This window comes from Bombina bombina, chromosome 3 (assembly GCF_027579735.1).
Source record: "Bombina bombina isolate aBomBom1 chromosome 3, aBomBom1.pri, whole genome shotgun sequence".
Taxonomy (NCBI): domain Eukaryota; kingdom Metazoa; phylum Chordata; class Amphibia; order Anura; family Bombinatoridae; genus Bombina; species Bombina bombina.
In genome coordinates, this window is record NC_069501.1 from 1,050,755,487 (window position 1) to 1,050,773,063 (window position 17,577).

At 43.4% G+C, this 17,577-nt stretch overlaps 1 protein-coding gene across 1 annotated transcript in view; it reads left to right on the forward strand.

Moving 5' to 3' along the window:
• The window catches only part of CBX5 (chromobox 5), a 107,780-nt gene extending 102,120 nt beyond the window's left edge, over positions 1-5,660 (forward strand). The window contains exon 4 of the mRNA XM_053705538.1: positions 5,480-5,660. Coding sequence (XP_053561513.1) covers positions 5,480-5,660 — 181 coding nt within the window. The remainder of the gene's footprint in view (positions 1-5,479) is intronic.
• The last annotated feature ends 11,917 nt before the right edge of the window (positions 5,661-17,577 follow it).

Sequence of the window (17,577 nt, forward strand, 5' to 3'; positions counted from 1 at the left end):
ATCCTCTTGCAACTTCCTGTTGGGAAGGAGAATATCCCACAAGTAATGGATGATCCGTGGACTGGATACACTACAAGAGAAATAAATTTATCAGGTAAGCATAAATTATGTTTTAATGGCGACTGGTATCATGCTTACTTTCTGAGGTAATACTCTTTTATATTTACAATATAAAAAGTTTGCTGGCATGTTTAAACTTATTTTATATATACTTTGGTGATAAAAACTTTATTGGGGCCTAGTTTTTTCCACATGGCTGGCTTAAACAGTTTCCTGAGGCTTTCCACTGTGTTACTATGAGTGGGAGGGGCCTAATTTAGCGCTTTTTTGCACAGTAACTTTTACAGACTGATACATCCAGTTTCCTCCAGGAGTCCCCTGAATGCTATAGGACATCTCTCACGGGCTCAGAGGCTTTCCAAAGTCGTTTATTTGTGTTTGTTGTGACTGTTAAAAAACGTCTAACGTTTTTTTGATCCGTTTTTTGAACTAAGGGGTTAATCATCCATTTGCAAGTGGGTGCAATGCTCTGTTAGCTTATTTTACACACTGTAAAAATTTCGTTTGATTTACTGCCTTTTTTCACTGTTTTTCAAATTCTGACAAAATTTGTTTCTCTTAAAGGCACAGTACCGGTTTTATTTTTTGCTTGTTAACTTGATTTAAAGTGTGTTCCAAGCTTGCTGGTCTCATTGCTAGTCTGTTAAACATGTCTGACATAGAGGAAAATCCTTGTTCATTATGTTTAAAAGCCATGGTGGAACCCCCTCTTAGAATGTGTACCAAATGTACTGATTTCACTTTAAGCAATAAAGATCATATTCTGTCTTTAAAACATTTATCACCAGAGGAATCTGACGAGGGGGAAGTTATGCCGACTAACTCTCCCCACGTGTCGGTTCCTTTGACTCACGCTCAAATGGCGCCAAGTACATCCAGGGCGCCCATAGCGTTTACTTTACAAGACATGGCGGCAGTCATGGATAATACACTGTCAGCGGTATTAGCCAGACTACCTGAATTTAGAGGAAAGTGAGATAGCTCTGGAGTTAGAAGAAATACAGAGCATACTGACGCTTTAAGAGCTATGTCTGATACTGCCTCACAATATGCAGAAGCTGAGGAAGGAGAACTTCTTTCTGTGGGTGATGTTTCTGACTCAGGGAAGATGATACAACCTGATTCTGATATTTCTACATTTAAATTTAAGCTTGAGAACCTCCACGTATTGCTTAGGGAAGTTTTAGCTGCTCTGACTGTGATACAATTGCAGTGCCAGAGAAATTGTGTAGACTGGATAAATACTATGCAGTGCCGGTGTGCACTGATGTTTTTCCAATACCTAAAAGGTTTACAGAAATTATTACTAAGGAATGGGATAGACCAGGTGTGCCGTTCTCACCCCCTCCTATTTTTAGGAAAATGTTTCCAATAGATGCCACCACACGGGACTTATGGCAGACAGTCCCTAAGGTGGAGGGTGCAGTTTCTACCCTAGCAAAGCGAGGACAGTTGTGCTTTCTCAGATCCAATGGATAAAAAGTTAGGTTACCTTAAGAAAATGTTTATTCAACAAGGTTTTATCCTACAGCCCCTTGCATGCATTGCTCCTGTCACTGCTGCTGCGGCTTTCTGGTTTGAGTCTCTGGAAGAGGCTTTACCGGTAGCGACTCCATTGGATGACATACTTGACAAGCTTAGAGCACTTAAGCTAGCCAATTCTTTTGTTTCTGATGCCATTGTTCATTTGACTAAACTAACGGCTAAGAATTCTGGTTTTGCTATCCAGGCGCGCAGGGCGATATGGCTTAAATCATGGTCAGCTGACGTCACTTCAGAGTCTAAGCTGCTTAACATCCCCTTCAAGGGGCAGACCCTATTCGGGCCTGGTTTGAAGGAGATCATTGCTGATATCATTGGAGGAAAAGGTCATGCCCTTTTGCCCTTCCTCAGGATAGCTCCAAATCAAGGGCCAAACAGTCTAATTTTCGTACCTTTCGAAACTTTAAGGCAAGTGCAGCATCAACTTCCTCTAATGCGAAACAAGAGGGAACTTTTGCTCAGTACAAGTCGATCTGGAGACCTAACCAGACCTGGAACAAAGGTAAGCAGGCCAAAAAGCCTGCTGCTGCCTCTAAGACAGCATGAAGGAACGGCCCCCTGTCCGGTAACGGAGGCAGACTTTCGCTCTTTGTCCAGGCTTGGGCAAGAGATGTCCAGGATCCCTGGGCGTTGGAAATTATATCCCAGGGATATCTTTTGGACTTCAAAGCTTCCCCTCCAAAGGGGAGATTTCACCTTTCACAATTATCTGCAAACCAGATAAAGAGAGAGGCATTCTTACACTGTGTACAAGACCTCCTAGTTATGGGAGTGATCCATCCAGTTCCAAGGGAGGAACAAGGACAGGGATTTTACTCAAATCTGTTTGTGGTTCCTAGAAAAGAGGGAACCTTCAGACCAATTTTAGATCTCAAGATCTTAAACAAATTCCTAAGTGTTCCATCATTCAAGATGGAGACTATTCGTACCATCCTACCTATGATCCAGGAGGGTCAATATATGACTACAGTGGATTTGAAGGATGCTTATCTTCACATTCCGATACACAAAGATCATCGGTTTCTCAGGTTTGCCTTCCTAGAAAGGCATTACCAGTTTGTAGCTCTTCCCTTTGGGTTAGCTACAGCCCCAAGAATCTTTACAAAGGTTCTGGGATCGCTTCTGGCAGTCCTAAGACCAAGGGGCATAGCAGTGGCCCCTTATTTAGACGACATCCTGATACAGGCGTCAAACTTCCAAATTGCCAAGTCTCATACGGACATAGTTCTGGCATTTCTGAGGTCGCATGGGTGGAAAGTGAACGAGGAAAAGAGTTCTCTATCCCTCCTCACAAGAGTTTCCTTCCTAGGGACTCTGATAGATTCTGTAGAAATGAAGATTTACCTGACGGAGACCAGGTTATCAAAACTTCTAAATTCCTGCCGTGTTCTTTATTCCATTCCTCGCCCTTCGGTGGCTCAGTGCATGGAAGTTATCGGCTTAATGGTAGCAGCAATGGACATAGTGCCGTTTGCACGCCCACATCTCAGACCGCTGCAACTCTGCATGCTCAGTCAGTGGAATGGGGATTACACAGATTTGTCCCCTCTACTAAATCTGGATCAAGAGACCAGGGATTCTCTTCTCTGGTGGCTATCTCGGGTCAATCTGTCCAAAGGTATGACCATTCGCAGGCCAGATTGGACAATTGTAACGACAGATGCCAGCCTTCTAGGCTGGGGGGGCAGTCTGGAACTCCCTGAAGGCTCAGGGATCGTGGACTCAGGAGGAGACACTCCTTCCAATAAACATTCTGGAACTGAGAGCGATATTCAATGCTCTTCAGGCTTGGCCTCAGCTAGCGACAATGAGGTTCATCAGATTTCAGTCGGACAACATCACGACTGTGGCTTACATCAACCATCAAGGGGGAACAAGGAGTTCCCTGGCGATGTTAGAAGTCTCAAAGATAATTCACTGGGCAGAGATTCACTCTTGCCACCTATCAGCTATCCATATCCCAGGTGTAGAGAACTGGGAGGCGGATTTTCTAAGTCGTCAGACTTTTCATCCGGGGGAGTGGAAACTCCATCCGGAGGTGTTTGCACAATTGATTCATCGTTGGGGCAAACCAGAACTGGATCTCATGGCGTTTCGCCAGAACGCCAAGCTTCCTTGTTACGGATCCAGGTCCAGGGATCCCAAGGCGACGCTGATAGATGCTCTAGCAGCGCCTTGGTCCTTCAACCTGGCTTATGTGTTTCCACCTTTTCCTCTGCTCCCTCGTCTGATTGCCAAAATCAAGCAGGAGAGAGCATCGGTGATCTTGATAGCGCCTGCGTGGCCATGCAGGACTTGGTATACAGATCTGGTGGACATGTCATCCTTTCCACCATGGACTCTGCCTCTGAGACAGGACCTTCTACTTCAGGGTCCGTTCAACCATCCAAATCTAATTTCTCTGAGACTGACTGCCTGGAGATTGAACGCTTGATTTTATCAAAGCGTGGCTTCTCTGAGTCAGTCATTGATACCCTAATTCAGGCACGAAAGCCTGTCACCAAGAAAATCTATCATAAGATATGGCGTAAATATCTTTATTGGTGTGAATCCAAGGGCTACTCATGGAGTAAAGTCAGGATTCCCAGGATATTATCTTTTCTCCAAGATGGTTTGGAAAAAGGATTGTTAGCTAGTTCCTTAAAGGGACAGATTTCTGCTCTGTTTATTCTTTTGCACAAGCGTCTGGCGGATGTCCCAGGCGTTCAGGCTTTAGTTAGAATCAAGCCTGTGTTTAAACCAGTTGCTCCGCCATGGAGTTTAAATTTGGTTCTTCAAGGGGTTCCGTTTGAACCTCTTCATTTCATAGATATCAAACTTTTATCTTGGAAAGTTCTTTTTTTGGTAGCTATTTCCTCGGCTCGTAGAGTTTCCGAGTTATCTGCCTTACAATGTGATTCTCCTTATCTCATCTTCCATGCAGATAAGGTAGTTCTGCGCACCAAACCTGGGTTTTTACCTAAGGTGGTATCTAATAAGAATATCAATCAGGAGATTGTTGTTTAGTCACTGTGTCCTAATCCTTCTTCAAAGAAGGAATTTCTATTACACAATCTTGACATGGTTCATGCTTTAAAGTATTATTTACAAGCTACTAAAGATTTTCGTCAAACATCTGCATTGTTTGTTGTCTACTCTGGACAGAGGAAAGGCCAAAAGGCTTCGGCAACTTCTCTTTCGCTTTGGCTAAGAAGTATAATACGCTTAGCTTATGAGACTGCTAGCCAGCAGCCTCCTGAAAGGATTACAGCTCATTCTACTAGAGCTGTGGCTTCCACATGGGCCTTTAAAAATGAGGCTTCTGTTGAACAGATTTGCAAGGCGGCGACTTGGTCTTCACTGCATACTTTTTCAAAATTCTACAAATTTGATACTTTTGCTTCTTCGGAGGCTATTTTTGGGAGAAAGGTCTTACAGGCAGTGTGGTGCCTTCCGTTTAAGTACCTGCCTTGTCCCTCCCTTCATCCGTGTACTTTGGTATTGGTATCCCACAAGTAATGGATGATCAGTGGACTGGATACACCTTACAAGAGAACATAATTTATGCTTACCTGATAAAAAAATTTCTCTTGTGGTGTATCCAGTCCACGGCCCGCCCTGTCATTTTAAGGCAGGTATTTTTTAACTTTAAACTACAGTCACCATTGCACCCTATGGTTTCTCCTTTCTCTGCTTGTTTTCGGTCGAATGACTGGATATAGCAGTTAGGGGAGGAGCTATATAGACAGCTCTGCTGTGGGTGTCCTCTTGCAACTTCCTGTTGGGAATGAGAATATCCCACAAAAAAATGGATGATCCGTGGACTGGATACACCACAAGAGAAATAAATTTATCAGGTAAGCATAAATTGTTTTTTATTTCTCCTTTCTGCAAACAGGGAACACAACACGTGGGAGCCAGAAAAAAACCTAGATTGTCCCGAACTGATCTCTGAATTCTTGAAGAAGTATAAAAAACCTAAGGAAAGTGAACCTAAAGGAAAGACTGAACCGACCAAGAGGAAAGCTGGAAATGAAGATATTCGATCTAAGAAGAGGAGAGAGGTATGCTTGCTATAACGGAGCATGAATAATTTATTTTTCATTGTAAGGAAAAATATATATTTTTTTATAAAAAATACATATTTTAAGTGCAATACCTGTATATATTTGTCATGAAACAGGGGTGTACCACTATACTACATTTGCCCATCAGATTGTCAGCAGACAGGGGAAAGAGAGGTTCATTAATCCCAACCACTATAACCAGTGTACAACACAGGGTTAAATGGACAGTATACTATATAAAAATGTTTCCGTCACACTATTTCCAATTACTTGTTATACCAGCTGCAGAGTATAAAATGTATGAGGAAATTTCATCTTCAGGTTTCTTTGTGTATATTAAATAACTGGTTTTGTGCTTTGAAACCACAATCTACAAAATGGGTTGAACTTGCAGGTAAATTCAGATCTCATGTTATTACTTTCTTCCTTAACTTATAGTTGTCTGTAAAGCAAGGGAAAATACTTTGAGTGAACAAATGGTAATTTAACTAGTTATCTCTTCTACACTACATCGGGAATATATTTATTTCATGTAATTGGCAAGAGTCCATGAGCTAGTAACGTATGGGATATACAATCCTACCAGGAGGGGCAAAGTTTCCCAAACCTCAAAATGCCTATAAATACACCCCTCACCACACCCACAATTCAATTTTACAAACTTTGCCTCCTATGGAGGTGGTGAAGTAAGTTTGTGCTAGATTTCTACCTCTTTTGGTAAGTATGTTTCATTTACTTAAGACACTCTCAGCTATGGTTTGGCACTTTATATATAAAGTTATAAATATGTTTGTACTTATATTTGCCATGATTCAGGTTTATCAGTATATTTCCTTTTCTTTTACAAGATATGACGAGTCCACGGATTTCATCCTTGTGGGATTTATCCTACTGCTAACAGGAAGTGGCAAAGAGCACCACAGCAGAGCTGTATATATAGCTCTTCCCTTCCCTCCCAACCGAGTAATTCTCTTTGCCTGTGTTAGTACTGTACTAGGAAGAGGTAAAGTGAGGTGTTAGTTTTAGTGTCTGCAATCAAGACTTTTTTTTTATTTATTTTAAAATGGTACCGGTGTGTACTATTTTTCTCAGGGAGTAATCATCAGTCTGGATTCCTGAAAGGAATGAAGAGATCAGTTTCTCTTGTTAAGTGTATCCAGTCCACGGATCATCCATTACTTATGGGATATTCTCCTTCCCAACAGGAAGTTGCAAGAGGATCACCCACAGCAGAGCTGCTATATAGCTCCTCCCCTAACTGTCATACCCAGTCATTCTCTTGCAAGCCTCAACCAAGATGGAGGTCGTAAGAGTAGTGTGGTGTTTTATACTTAGTTTATTCTTCAATCAAAAGTTTGTTATTTTTAAATGGTGCTGGAGTGTACTGTTTATCTCAGGCAGTATTTAGAAGAAGAATCTGCCTGCGTTTTCTATGATCTTAGCAGAAGTAACTAAGATCCATGGCTGTTCTCACATATTCTGAGGAGTGAGGTAACTTCAGAGAGGGAATGGCGTGCAGGTTTTCCTGCAATAAGGTATGTGCAGTTAATATTTTTCTAGGGATGGAATTTGCTAGAAAATGCTGCTGATACCGAAGTAATGTAAGTAAAGCCTTAAATGCAGTGATAGCTACTGGTATCAGGCTTATTAATAGAGATGCATACTCTTATAAAAATGTAATATAAAACGTTTGCTGGCATGTTTAATCGTTTTTATATGTATTTGGTGATAAAACTTATTGGGGCCTAGTTTTTTTTTCCACATGGCTGGCTTGAATTTTGCCTAGTAACAGTTTCCTTAGGCTTTCCACTGTTGTAATATGAGTGGGAGGGGCCTTTTTTAGTGCTTTTCTGTGCAGCTAAAAATACTGACAGACATTCAGCTTCCCTCTGCATGATCCAGGACATCTCTGGAGGGCTCAAAAGGCTTCAAAGTCGTTTTTGAGGTAGATAAAAAGCCACAGTAGAGCTGTGGCAGTTGTTGTGACTGTTTAAAAAAAAAAAAAAAAAGTTTTGTCTTTTATTATTCCATTTTGGGTATTAAGGCGTTAATCATCCATTTGCAAGTGGGTGCAATGCTCTGCTAACTTGTTACATACACTGTAAAAATTTCGTTAGTGTAACTGCCTTTTTTCACTGTTATTTCAAATTTTGACAATTTGTGTTTCTTAAAGGTGCAGTAACGTTTTTTTATATTGCTTGTAAACTTGTTTAAAGTGTTTTCCAAGCTTGCTAGTCTCATTGCTAGTCTGTACAAACATGTCTGACACAGAGGAAACTACTTGTTCATTATGTTTGAAAGCCATGGTGGAGCCCCATAGGAGAATGTGTACTAAATGTATTGATTTCACCTTAAACAGTAAAGATCAGTCTTTAACTATAAAATAAATATCACCAGAAGATTCTGACGAGGGGGAAGTTATGCCGACTTACTCTCCCCACGTGTCAGACCCTTCGCCTCCCGCTCAGGGGATGCACGATAATATGGCGCCAATTACATCAGGGACGCCCATAGCGATTACCTTGCAGGGCATGGCTGCAATCATGAATAATACCCTGTCAGAGGTATTATCCAGGTTGCCTGAATTAAGAGGCAAGCGCGATTGCTCTGGGGTTAGGAGAAATACAGAGCGTGCAGATGCTGTAAGGGCCATGTCTGATACTGCGTCACAATATGCAGATCATGAGGACGGAGAGCTTCAGTCTGTGCGTGACATCTCTGATTCGGGGAAACCTGATTCAGAGATTTCTAATTTTAAATTTAAGCTTGAGAACCTCCGTGTTTTGCTTGGGGAGGTATTAGCTGCTCTGAATGACTGTAACACAGTTGCAGTACCAGAGAAATTGTGTAGGCTGGATAAATACTATGCGGTACTGATGTTTTTCCTATACCTAAAAGGCTTACAGAAATTATTAGAAAGGAGTGGGATAGACCGGGTGTGCCTTTTTCCCCACCTCCTATATTTAGAAAAATGTTTCCAATAGACGCCACTACACGGGACTTATGGCAGACGGTCCCTAAGGTGGAGGGAGCAGTTTCTACTTTAGCAAAGCGTACTACTATCCCGGTTGAGGACAGTTGTGCTTTTTCAGATCCAATGGATAAAAAATTGGAGGGTTACCTTAAGAAAATGTTTATTCAACAAGGTTTTATTTTACAGCCCCTTGCATGCATTGCGACTGTCACGGCCGCGGCGGCATTCTGGTTTGAGGCCCTGGAAGAGGCCATCCATACAGCTCCATTGACAGAAATTATTGCCAAGCTTAGAACACTTAAGCTAGCTAACTCATTTGTTTCTGATGCCATTGTTCATTTGACTAAACGAACGGCTAAGAATTCCGGAGTCGCCATCCAAGCGCGTAGGGCGCTATGGCTTAAATCCTGGTCAGCTGACGTGACTTCGAAGTCTAAATTACTCAACATTCCTTTCAAGGGGCAGACCTTATTCGGGCCTGGTTTGAAGGAAATTATTGCTGACATTACTGGAGGTAAGGGTCACACCCTTCCTCAGGACAGGGCCAAAGCAAAGGCCAAACAGTCTAATTTTCGTGCCTTTCGAAATTTCAAGGCAGGTGCAGCATCAACTTCCTCCGCTTCAAAACAAGAGGGAACTTTTGCTCAATCTAAGCAGGCCTGGAAACCTAACCAGTCCTAGAACAAAGGCAAGCAGGCCAGAAAGCCTGCTGCTGCCTCTAAGACAGCATGAAGGAACGGCCCCCTATCCGGCGACGGATCTAGTAGGGGGCAGACTTTCTCTCTTCGCCCAGGCGTGGGCAAGAGATGTTCGGGATCCCTGGGCGTTGGAGATCATATCTCAGGGATATCTTCTGGACTTCAAAGCTTCCCCTCCACAAGGGAGATTTCATCTTTCAAGGCTATCTGCAAATCAGATAAAGAAAGAGGCATTCCTACGCTGTGTGCAAGACCTCCTAGTTATGGGAGTGATCCATCCAGTTCCGCGGACGGAACAAGGACAGGGTTTTTATTCGAATCTGTTTGTGGTTCCCAAAAAAGAGGGAACCTTCAGACCAATTTTGGATCTAAAGATCTTAAACAAATTCCTCAGACTATTCGGACCATCCTACCCATGATCCAAGAAGGTCAGTACATGACCACAGTGGACTTAAAGGATGCCTACCTTCACATACCGATTCACAAAGATCATCATCGGTTTCTAAGGTTTGCCTTTCTAGACAGGCATTACCAATTTGTAGCTTTTCCCTTCGGGTTGGCTACAGCCCCAAGAATCTTTACAAAGGTTCTGGGCTCACTTCTGGTGGTTCTAAGACCGCGAGGCATAGCGGTGGCTCCGTATCTAGACGACATCCTGATACAGGCGTCAAACTTTCAAGTTGCCAAGTCTCATACAGAGATAGTTCTGGCATTTCTGAGGTCACACGGGTCGAAAGTGAACGAGGAAAAGAGTTCTCTATCCCCACTCACAAGAATCTCCTTCTTAGGGACTCTTATAGATTCTGTAGAAATGAAAATTTACCTGACTGAGTCCAGGTTATCAAAAATTCTAAATGCTTGCCGTGTTCTTCACTCCATTCTGCGCCCTTCGGTAGCTCAGTGTATGGAGGTAATCGGCTTAATGGTAGCGGCAATGGACATAGTGCCATTGGCGCGCCTTCATCTCAGACCGCTGCAATTATGCATGCTGAGTCAGTGGAATGGGGATTACACAGATTTGTCCCCTCTGCTAAATCTGGATCAAAAGACCAGAGATTCTCTTCTCTGGTGGTTGTCTCGGGTACACCTGTCCAAGGGTATGACCTTTCGCAGGCCAGATTGGACAATTGTAACAACAGATGCCATCCTTCTAGGTTGGGTTGCAGTCTGGAATTCCCTGAAGGCACAGGGATCGTGGACTCAGGAGGAGAAACTCGTTCCAATAAATATTCTGGAGTTAAGAGCGATATTCAATGCTCTTCTGGCTTGGCCTCAGCTAGCAACACTGAGGTTCATCAGATTTCAGTCGGACAACATCACGACTGTGGCTTACATCAACCATCAAGGGGGAACCAGGAGTTCCCTAGCGATGTTAGAAGTCTCAAAGATAATTCGCTGGGCAGATTACCACTCTTTCCACCTGTCAGCAATCCATATCCCAGGCGTGGAGAACTGGGAGGCGGATTTTCTAAGTCGTCAGACTTTTCACCCGGGGGAGTGGGAACTCCATCCGGAGGTGTTTGCTCAGTTGATTCATCGTTGGGGCAAACCGGAGTTGGATCTCATGGCGTCTCGCCAGAACGCCAAGCTTCCTTGTTACGGATCCAGGTCCAGGGACCCAGAAGCGACGCTGATAGATGCTCTAGCAGCGCCTTGGTTCTTCAACCTGGCTTATGTGTTTCCACCGTTTCCTCTGCTCTCTCGACTGATTGCCAAAAACAAACATTAGAGAGCATCGGTGATTCTGATAGCACCTGCGTGGCCACGCAGGACTTGGTATGCAGACCACCTAGTGGACATGTCATCCTTTCCACCATGGACTCTGCCTCTAAGACAGGACCTTCTGATACAAGGTCCTTTCAATCATCCAAATCTAATTTCTCTGAGACTGACTGCATGGAGATTGAACGCTTGATTCTATCAAAGCGTGGCTTCTCCCAGTCAGTCATTGATACTTTAATACAGGCACGAAAGCCTGTTACCAGGAAAATCTACCACAAGATATGGAGTAAATATCTATTGGTGTGAATCCAAGAATTACTCATGGAGTAAGGTTAGGATTCCTAAAATATTGTCTTTTCTCCAAGAGGGCTTGGACAAAGGATTATCAGCTAGTTCCTTAAAGGGACAGATTTCTGCTCTGTCTATTCTTTTGCACAAGCGTCTGGAAGAGGTTCCAGACGTCCAGGCATTTTGCCAGGCTTTGGTTAGAATTAAGCCTGTGTTTAAACCTGTTGCTCCCCCGTGGAGCTTAAACTTGGTTCTTAAAGTTCTTCAAGGAGTTCAGTTTGAACCCCTTCATTCCATTGATATTAAACTTTTATCTTGGAAAGTTCTGTTTTTGATGGCTATTTCCTCGGCTCGGAGAGTCTCTGAGCTATCTGCCTTACAATGTGATGCTCCTTATCTGATTTTTCATGCAGATAAGGTAGTCCTGCGTACCAAACCTGGGTTTTTACCTAAGGTGGTTTCTAACAAGAATATCAATCAAGAGATTGTTGTTCCATCATTGTGTCCTAATCCTTCTTCAAAGAAGGAACGTCTTTTACATAATCTGGACGTAGTCTGTGCCTTGAAGTTTTACTTACAAGCTACTAAAGATTTTCGTCAAACATCTACCCTGTTTGTCGTTTACTCTGGACAGAGGAGAGGTCAAAAAGCTTCGGCAACCTCTTTCCTTTTGGCTTCGGAGCATAATACGCCTAGCCTATGAGACTGCTGGACAGCAGCCCCCTGAAAGGATTACAGCTCATTCCACTAGAGCTGTGGCTTCCACCTGGGCCTTTAAAAATGAGGCCTCTGTTGAACCGATTTGCAAGGCCGTGACTTGGTCTTCGCTTCACACTTTTTACAAATTTTATACTTTTGCTTCTTCGGAGGCTGTTTTTGGGAGACAGGTTCTTCAGGCAGTGGTTCCTTCTGCTTAATCCTGCCTTGTCCCTCCCATCATCCGTGTACTTTAGCTTTGGTATTGGTATCCCATAAGTAATGGATGATCCGTGGACTGGATACACTTAACAAGAGAAAACATAATTTATGCTTACCTGATAAATTTATTTCTCTTGTAGTGTATCCAGTCCACGGCCCGCCCTGTCCTTTTAAGGCAGGTCTAAATTTTAATTAAACTACAGTCACCACTGCACCCTATGGTTTCTCCTTTCTCTGTTTGTTTTCGGTCGAATGACTGGATATGACAGTTAGGGGAGGAGCTATATAGCAGCTCTGCTGTGGGTGATCCTCTTGCAACTTCCTGTTGGGAAGGAGAATATCCCATAAGTAATGGATGATCCGTGGACTGGATACACTACAAGAGAAATAAATTTATCAGGTAAGCATAAATTATGTTTTTTCTACCCTGAGATTGATGATTTTAGCAGTCGTTACTAAGATCCATTCCTGTTCCCATAAGGTTTCTGAAGGTAGTGTAAGAAAGATCTTTAGTGTGGAGACCTGTGTCCTGCTACAAGCAGAATTGAGGTATGTTCAGTCTTTTATTTCTGAGGAGACTTGTTATATCAGAACTGGCTGACATTATTCCCTGTAAGGGAAAGGGTAAGCAGTAGCAGTAATATGGATTATGGCTTACTGTATTTACTAGTGCATACATAAGGGTTCATACGTTTATGTAGATCACTTGGGACTTGACACTGGGAGAGGCAGCTGTCTTATTTGCTTGTTTATTAACAGAGGCAATTGGACATAGTGAATAGGTACATAGGCACTTTTGGGGGCCACATGGCTTTTAGAAATCGCTTCCCATGCGGTTATGGAGTTTGTTAATGCTACGCCCGTGGTGGGCGGGGCTTGTTTCGCACGCTCAGACGCGCAGTTTCCTCCTCACTAGAAGACAGCAGGCACTAGCTCCGGTGGGGCCTAATGTAGATATTCAATCACCGGATCGTTGTTGAATCTTTCCTGAGGTCCCTGGGGGCAGGTAGGCGCCGCAGCAGAGCTGTGGCCTGGTGCAGGGGCTGTTATTTTTGTATAGAGTTTATTTACCAGATAAATAAGACTTTTTACAGAGTGAGTTAGCGTTATTACATTAATGCAATAATTTTTGGCAATTTGGAACTACTCAGCATAGTTTTTTTAGTGATAAAAAGATTGTTTGCTGCAGTACAGTAAAATAGTTGCACTTTTCTTATTTAAAGGCGCAGTACATTTTTTTCTAAAAGTATTTTTAATTGATTAAAGAGTTTGAAAAACGACTATCGTGGTTTTTTGCATGTCTGTTAACATGTCTGACATAGAGGAATCCACTTGTTCTATGTGTTTAGAGGCCAATGTGGAACTCCCCCTTACTTTGTGTGCTTCTTGTACTGAAAGAGCCTTTCAATGTAAAGATCATATTTTATGCAAGGAAAGTGTGCCTAAGGATAATTCTCAGTCTAAAGAGAATCAGGATATGCCGCCTAATTCTCCCCATGTGTCGCAACCTTTAACCCCCACCCAAGCGACGCCGGGTTCCTCAACCGCGTCTAATTCATTTACTCTGCAGGATATGGCTGCAGTTATGACAACCTTACAGAAGTATTATCTAAGTCAGTGATTTTTAACCTTTTTTTTGCCGTGGCACACTTTTTTACATTAAAAAATCCTGTGGCACGCCACCATCCCAAAATTTTAAAAAAATCACACATTGTAGCCTAATACAGCATATATATATATATATATACAAATACACACAAACACACACATACTGTATGCATTGTGCTGTTATGCCATGCCTCCTACAAACTACCCCTGCACTGGGAGTAAAAAACAAGCAAAGTTTAAAAAATGTCACACTGTTGTCAGTCTGCCGTGGCACTCCTGAGGATCTCTCACGGCACACTAGTGTGCCACGGCACACTGGTTGAAAAACACTGATCTAAGTTACCAGTGTTACAGGGCAAACGCAGTAGGTCAGGTATCAATGTGAATACTGAATCCTCTGATGCTTTGTTGGCTATTTCCAATGTACTCTCACAGGGATCTGAGTTGGGGGTCAGGGAATTGTTGTCTGAGGGAGAACTTTCAGAAACGGGAAGTTTTACCTCAGACAGAGTCGGACGTCATGTCCTTTAAATTTAAGCTAGAACACCTCCGCCTGTTACTTAGGGAGGTCTTAGCGACTGGATGACTGTGACCCTATTGTGGTTCCACCAGAGAAATTGTGTAAGATGGACAAATATCTGGAAGTCCCCGCTTACACTGATGTTTTTCCGGTTCCTAAGAGAATTTCGGAGATTATCAAGAGGGAGTGGGACAGACCGTGTATACCGTTCCCCCCCCCCCCCCCTAATTTAAGAAAATGTATCCCATATCAGACACCATTCGGGACTCTTGGCAGACTGTTCCTAAGGTGGAGGGAGCTATTTCTACCCTGGCTAAGCGTGCAACTATTCCTATTGAGGACAGCTGTGCTTTCAAGGACCCTATGGATAAGAAATTAGAGGGTCTTCTAAAGAAACTATTCATCAGGGTTTTCTTTTACAACCAATAGCCTGCATGGTACCAGTTACTACTGCAGCGGCTTTCTGGTTTAATGCCTTAGAGGAATCTCTTAGAATGGAGAGACCCTTGGAGGACATTTTGGATAGACTTAGGGCCCTCAAGCTTGCTAATTCTTTCATCACAGATACCGCCTTTCAAATGGCTAAGTTGGCGGCTAAAAATGCAGGATTTGCCATTCTAGCGCGTATAGCGTTATGGTTAAAATCGTGGTCTGCTGATGTGTCATCTAAGTCAAAGCTCTTGACTATTCCTTTCAAGGGTAAGACCCTATTCGGGCCTGAGTTGAAGGAAATCATTTCTGACATTACTGGAGGTAAAGGTCACGCTCTGCCTCAGGATAAGTCTGTTAAGATGAGGGGTAAACAGAATAATTTTGCTCAGACCAAGTCCGTCTGGAGACCTAACCAGACTTGGAACAAGGGTAAACAACCCAAGAAGCCTTCTGCTACTACCAAGACAGCATGAAGGGGCGGCCCCCGGTCTTGGACCGGATCTAGTAGGGGGCAGACTTTCTCTTTTTGCCCAGGCGTGGGCAAGAGATGTTCAGGACCCCTGGACACTAGAAATTGTATCCCACGGGTATCAACTAGAATTCAAAGGTTTTCTCCCAAGAGGGAGATTTCTTCTTTCTCGATTGTCTGTAGATCAGATAAAAAAGAGAGGCGTTCTTACGTTGTGTAAAAGACCTCTCTACTATGGGAGTAATTTGTCCCGTTCCAAGACTAGAACAGGGACAGGGGTTTTACTCAAATCTTTTAGTGGTTCTCAAGAAAGAGGAAACGTTCAGACCTATTTTTGATCTCAAGAGTCTAAACAAGTTTCAAGATGGAGACAATACGAATAATTTTACCAATGATCCAGGAGGGTCAATATATGACTACCGTGGACTTAAAGGATGCATACCTCCATATTCCTATCCACAAGGATTATCATCAGTATCTAAGGTTTGCCTTCCTGGACAAACATTTTCATTTTGTGGCTCTTCCTTTGGGGTTGGCCACAGCACCCAGGATCTTCACGAAGGTTCTAGGGTCCCTTCTGGCGGTTCTCAGGCCGTGGGGCATAGCAGTGGCGCCTTATCTGGACGATATTCTGATTCAGGCGTCAACTTATTTAACAAGGTCTCATACAGACACCGTGTTGGCCTTTCTGAGAACTCACGGATGGAAGGTGAATCTAGAAAAGAGTTCACTGATTCCACAAACAAGGGTTCCCTTCTTGGGGACTCTTATAGATTCTATAGACATGAAGATATTTCTGACAGAGGTCAGAAAGTCAAAACTTCTAAATATTTGCCGAGCCCTTCAGTCCAATCCTCGGCCATCAGTGGCTCAGTGTATGGAGGTAATTGTATTGATGGTGGCGGCAATGGACATCATTCCGTTTACTCAGTTTCATCTCAGACCACTGCAACTGTGCATGCTAAGACAGTGGAATGGGGACTATGCAGATTTATCCCCTCCGATAAATCTGGACCAAGAGACCAGAAACTCTCTTCTTTGGTGGTTGTCGCGGAGCATCTGTCCCAGGGGACTTGTTTCCACAGGCCCTCATGGGTGATAGTGACAACGGACGCCAGTCTTCTAGGCTGGGGTGCAGTCTGGAATTCCCTGAAGGCTCAGGGTGTATGGACTCAGGCGGAGTCTCTGCTTCCAATCAATATTCTGGAATTGAGAGCAATATTCAGTGTGCTACAGGCGTGGCCTCAGTTGGCTTCGGCCAGATTCATCAGATTTCAGTCGGACAATATCACGACTGTAGCTTACATCAATCATCAGGGGCGAACAAGGAGTTCCTTAGCGATGACGGAGGTATCCAAGATAATTTGCTGGGCGGTGGCCCACTCTTATCTGTCAGCAATCTACATCCCAGGAGTAGACAACTGGGAAGTGGACTTTTTAAGCCGACAGGCTTTTCATCCGGGGGAGTGGGAACTCTATCCGGAGGTATTTGCCTCACTGATTCTGCGTTGGGGCAGACCGGAATTGATGGGATCTGATGGCGTCTCGACAGAATGCCAAGCTCCCAAGATACGGATCCAGGTCAAGGGATCCTCGGGCCGAACTGATAGATGCCTTGGTCGTTCAGCCTAGCTTATGTGTTTCCACTGTTTCCTCTCCTTACCCGGGTGATTGCCCGAATCAAACAGGAGAGTGCTTCAGTAATTCTAATCGCACCTTCGTGGCCACGCAGGACTTGGTATGCAGATCTAGTGGACATGTCCTCTCTGCCTCCGTGGAAACTTCAGATAAGACAGGACCTTCTCATTCAGGGTCCTTTCCATCATCAAAATCTAGTTTCTCTGCAGCTGACTGCTTGGAGATTGAACGCTTGATTTTATCTAAGCTGGGTTTCTCTGATTCGGTCATCAATACTTTAATTCAGGCATGTAAGCCTGTCACCAGAAAGGTCTTTCATAAGATAAGGCGTAAATATCTTTTCTCTTGTTAAGTGTATCCAGTCCACGGATCATCCATTACTTATGGGATATTCTCCTTCCCAACAGGAAGTTGCAAGAGGATCACCCACAGCAGAGCTGCTATATAGCTCCTCCCCTAACTGCCATATCCAGTCATTCTCTTGCAACCCTCAACAAAGATGGAGGTCGTAAGAGGAGAGTGGTGTTTTATACTTAGTTTATTTATTCAATCAAAAGTTTATTTTTAAATGGTACCGGAGTGTGCTGTTTATCTCAGGCAGTATTTAGAAGAAGAATCTGCCTGCATTTTCTATGATCTTAGCAGAAGTAACTAAGATCCAT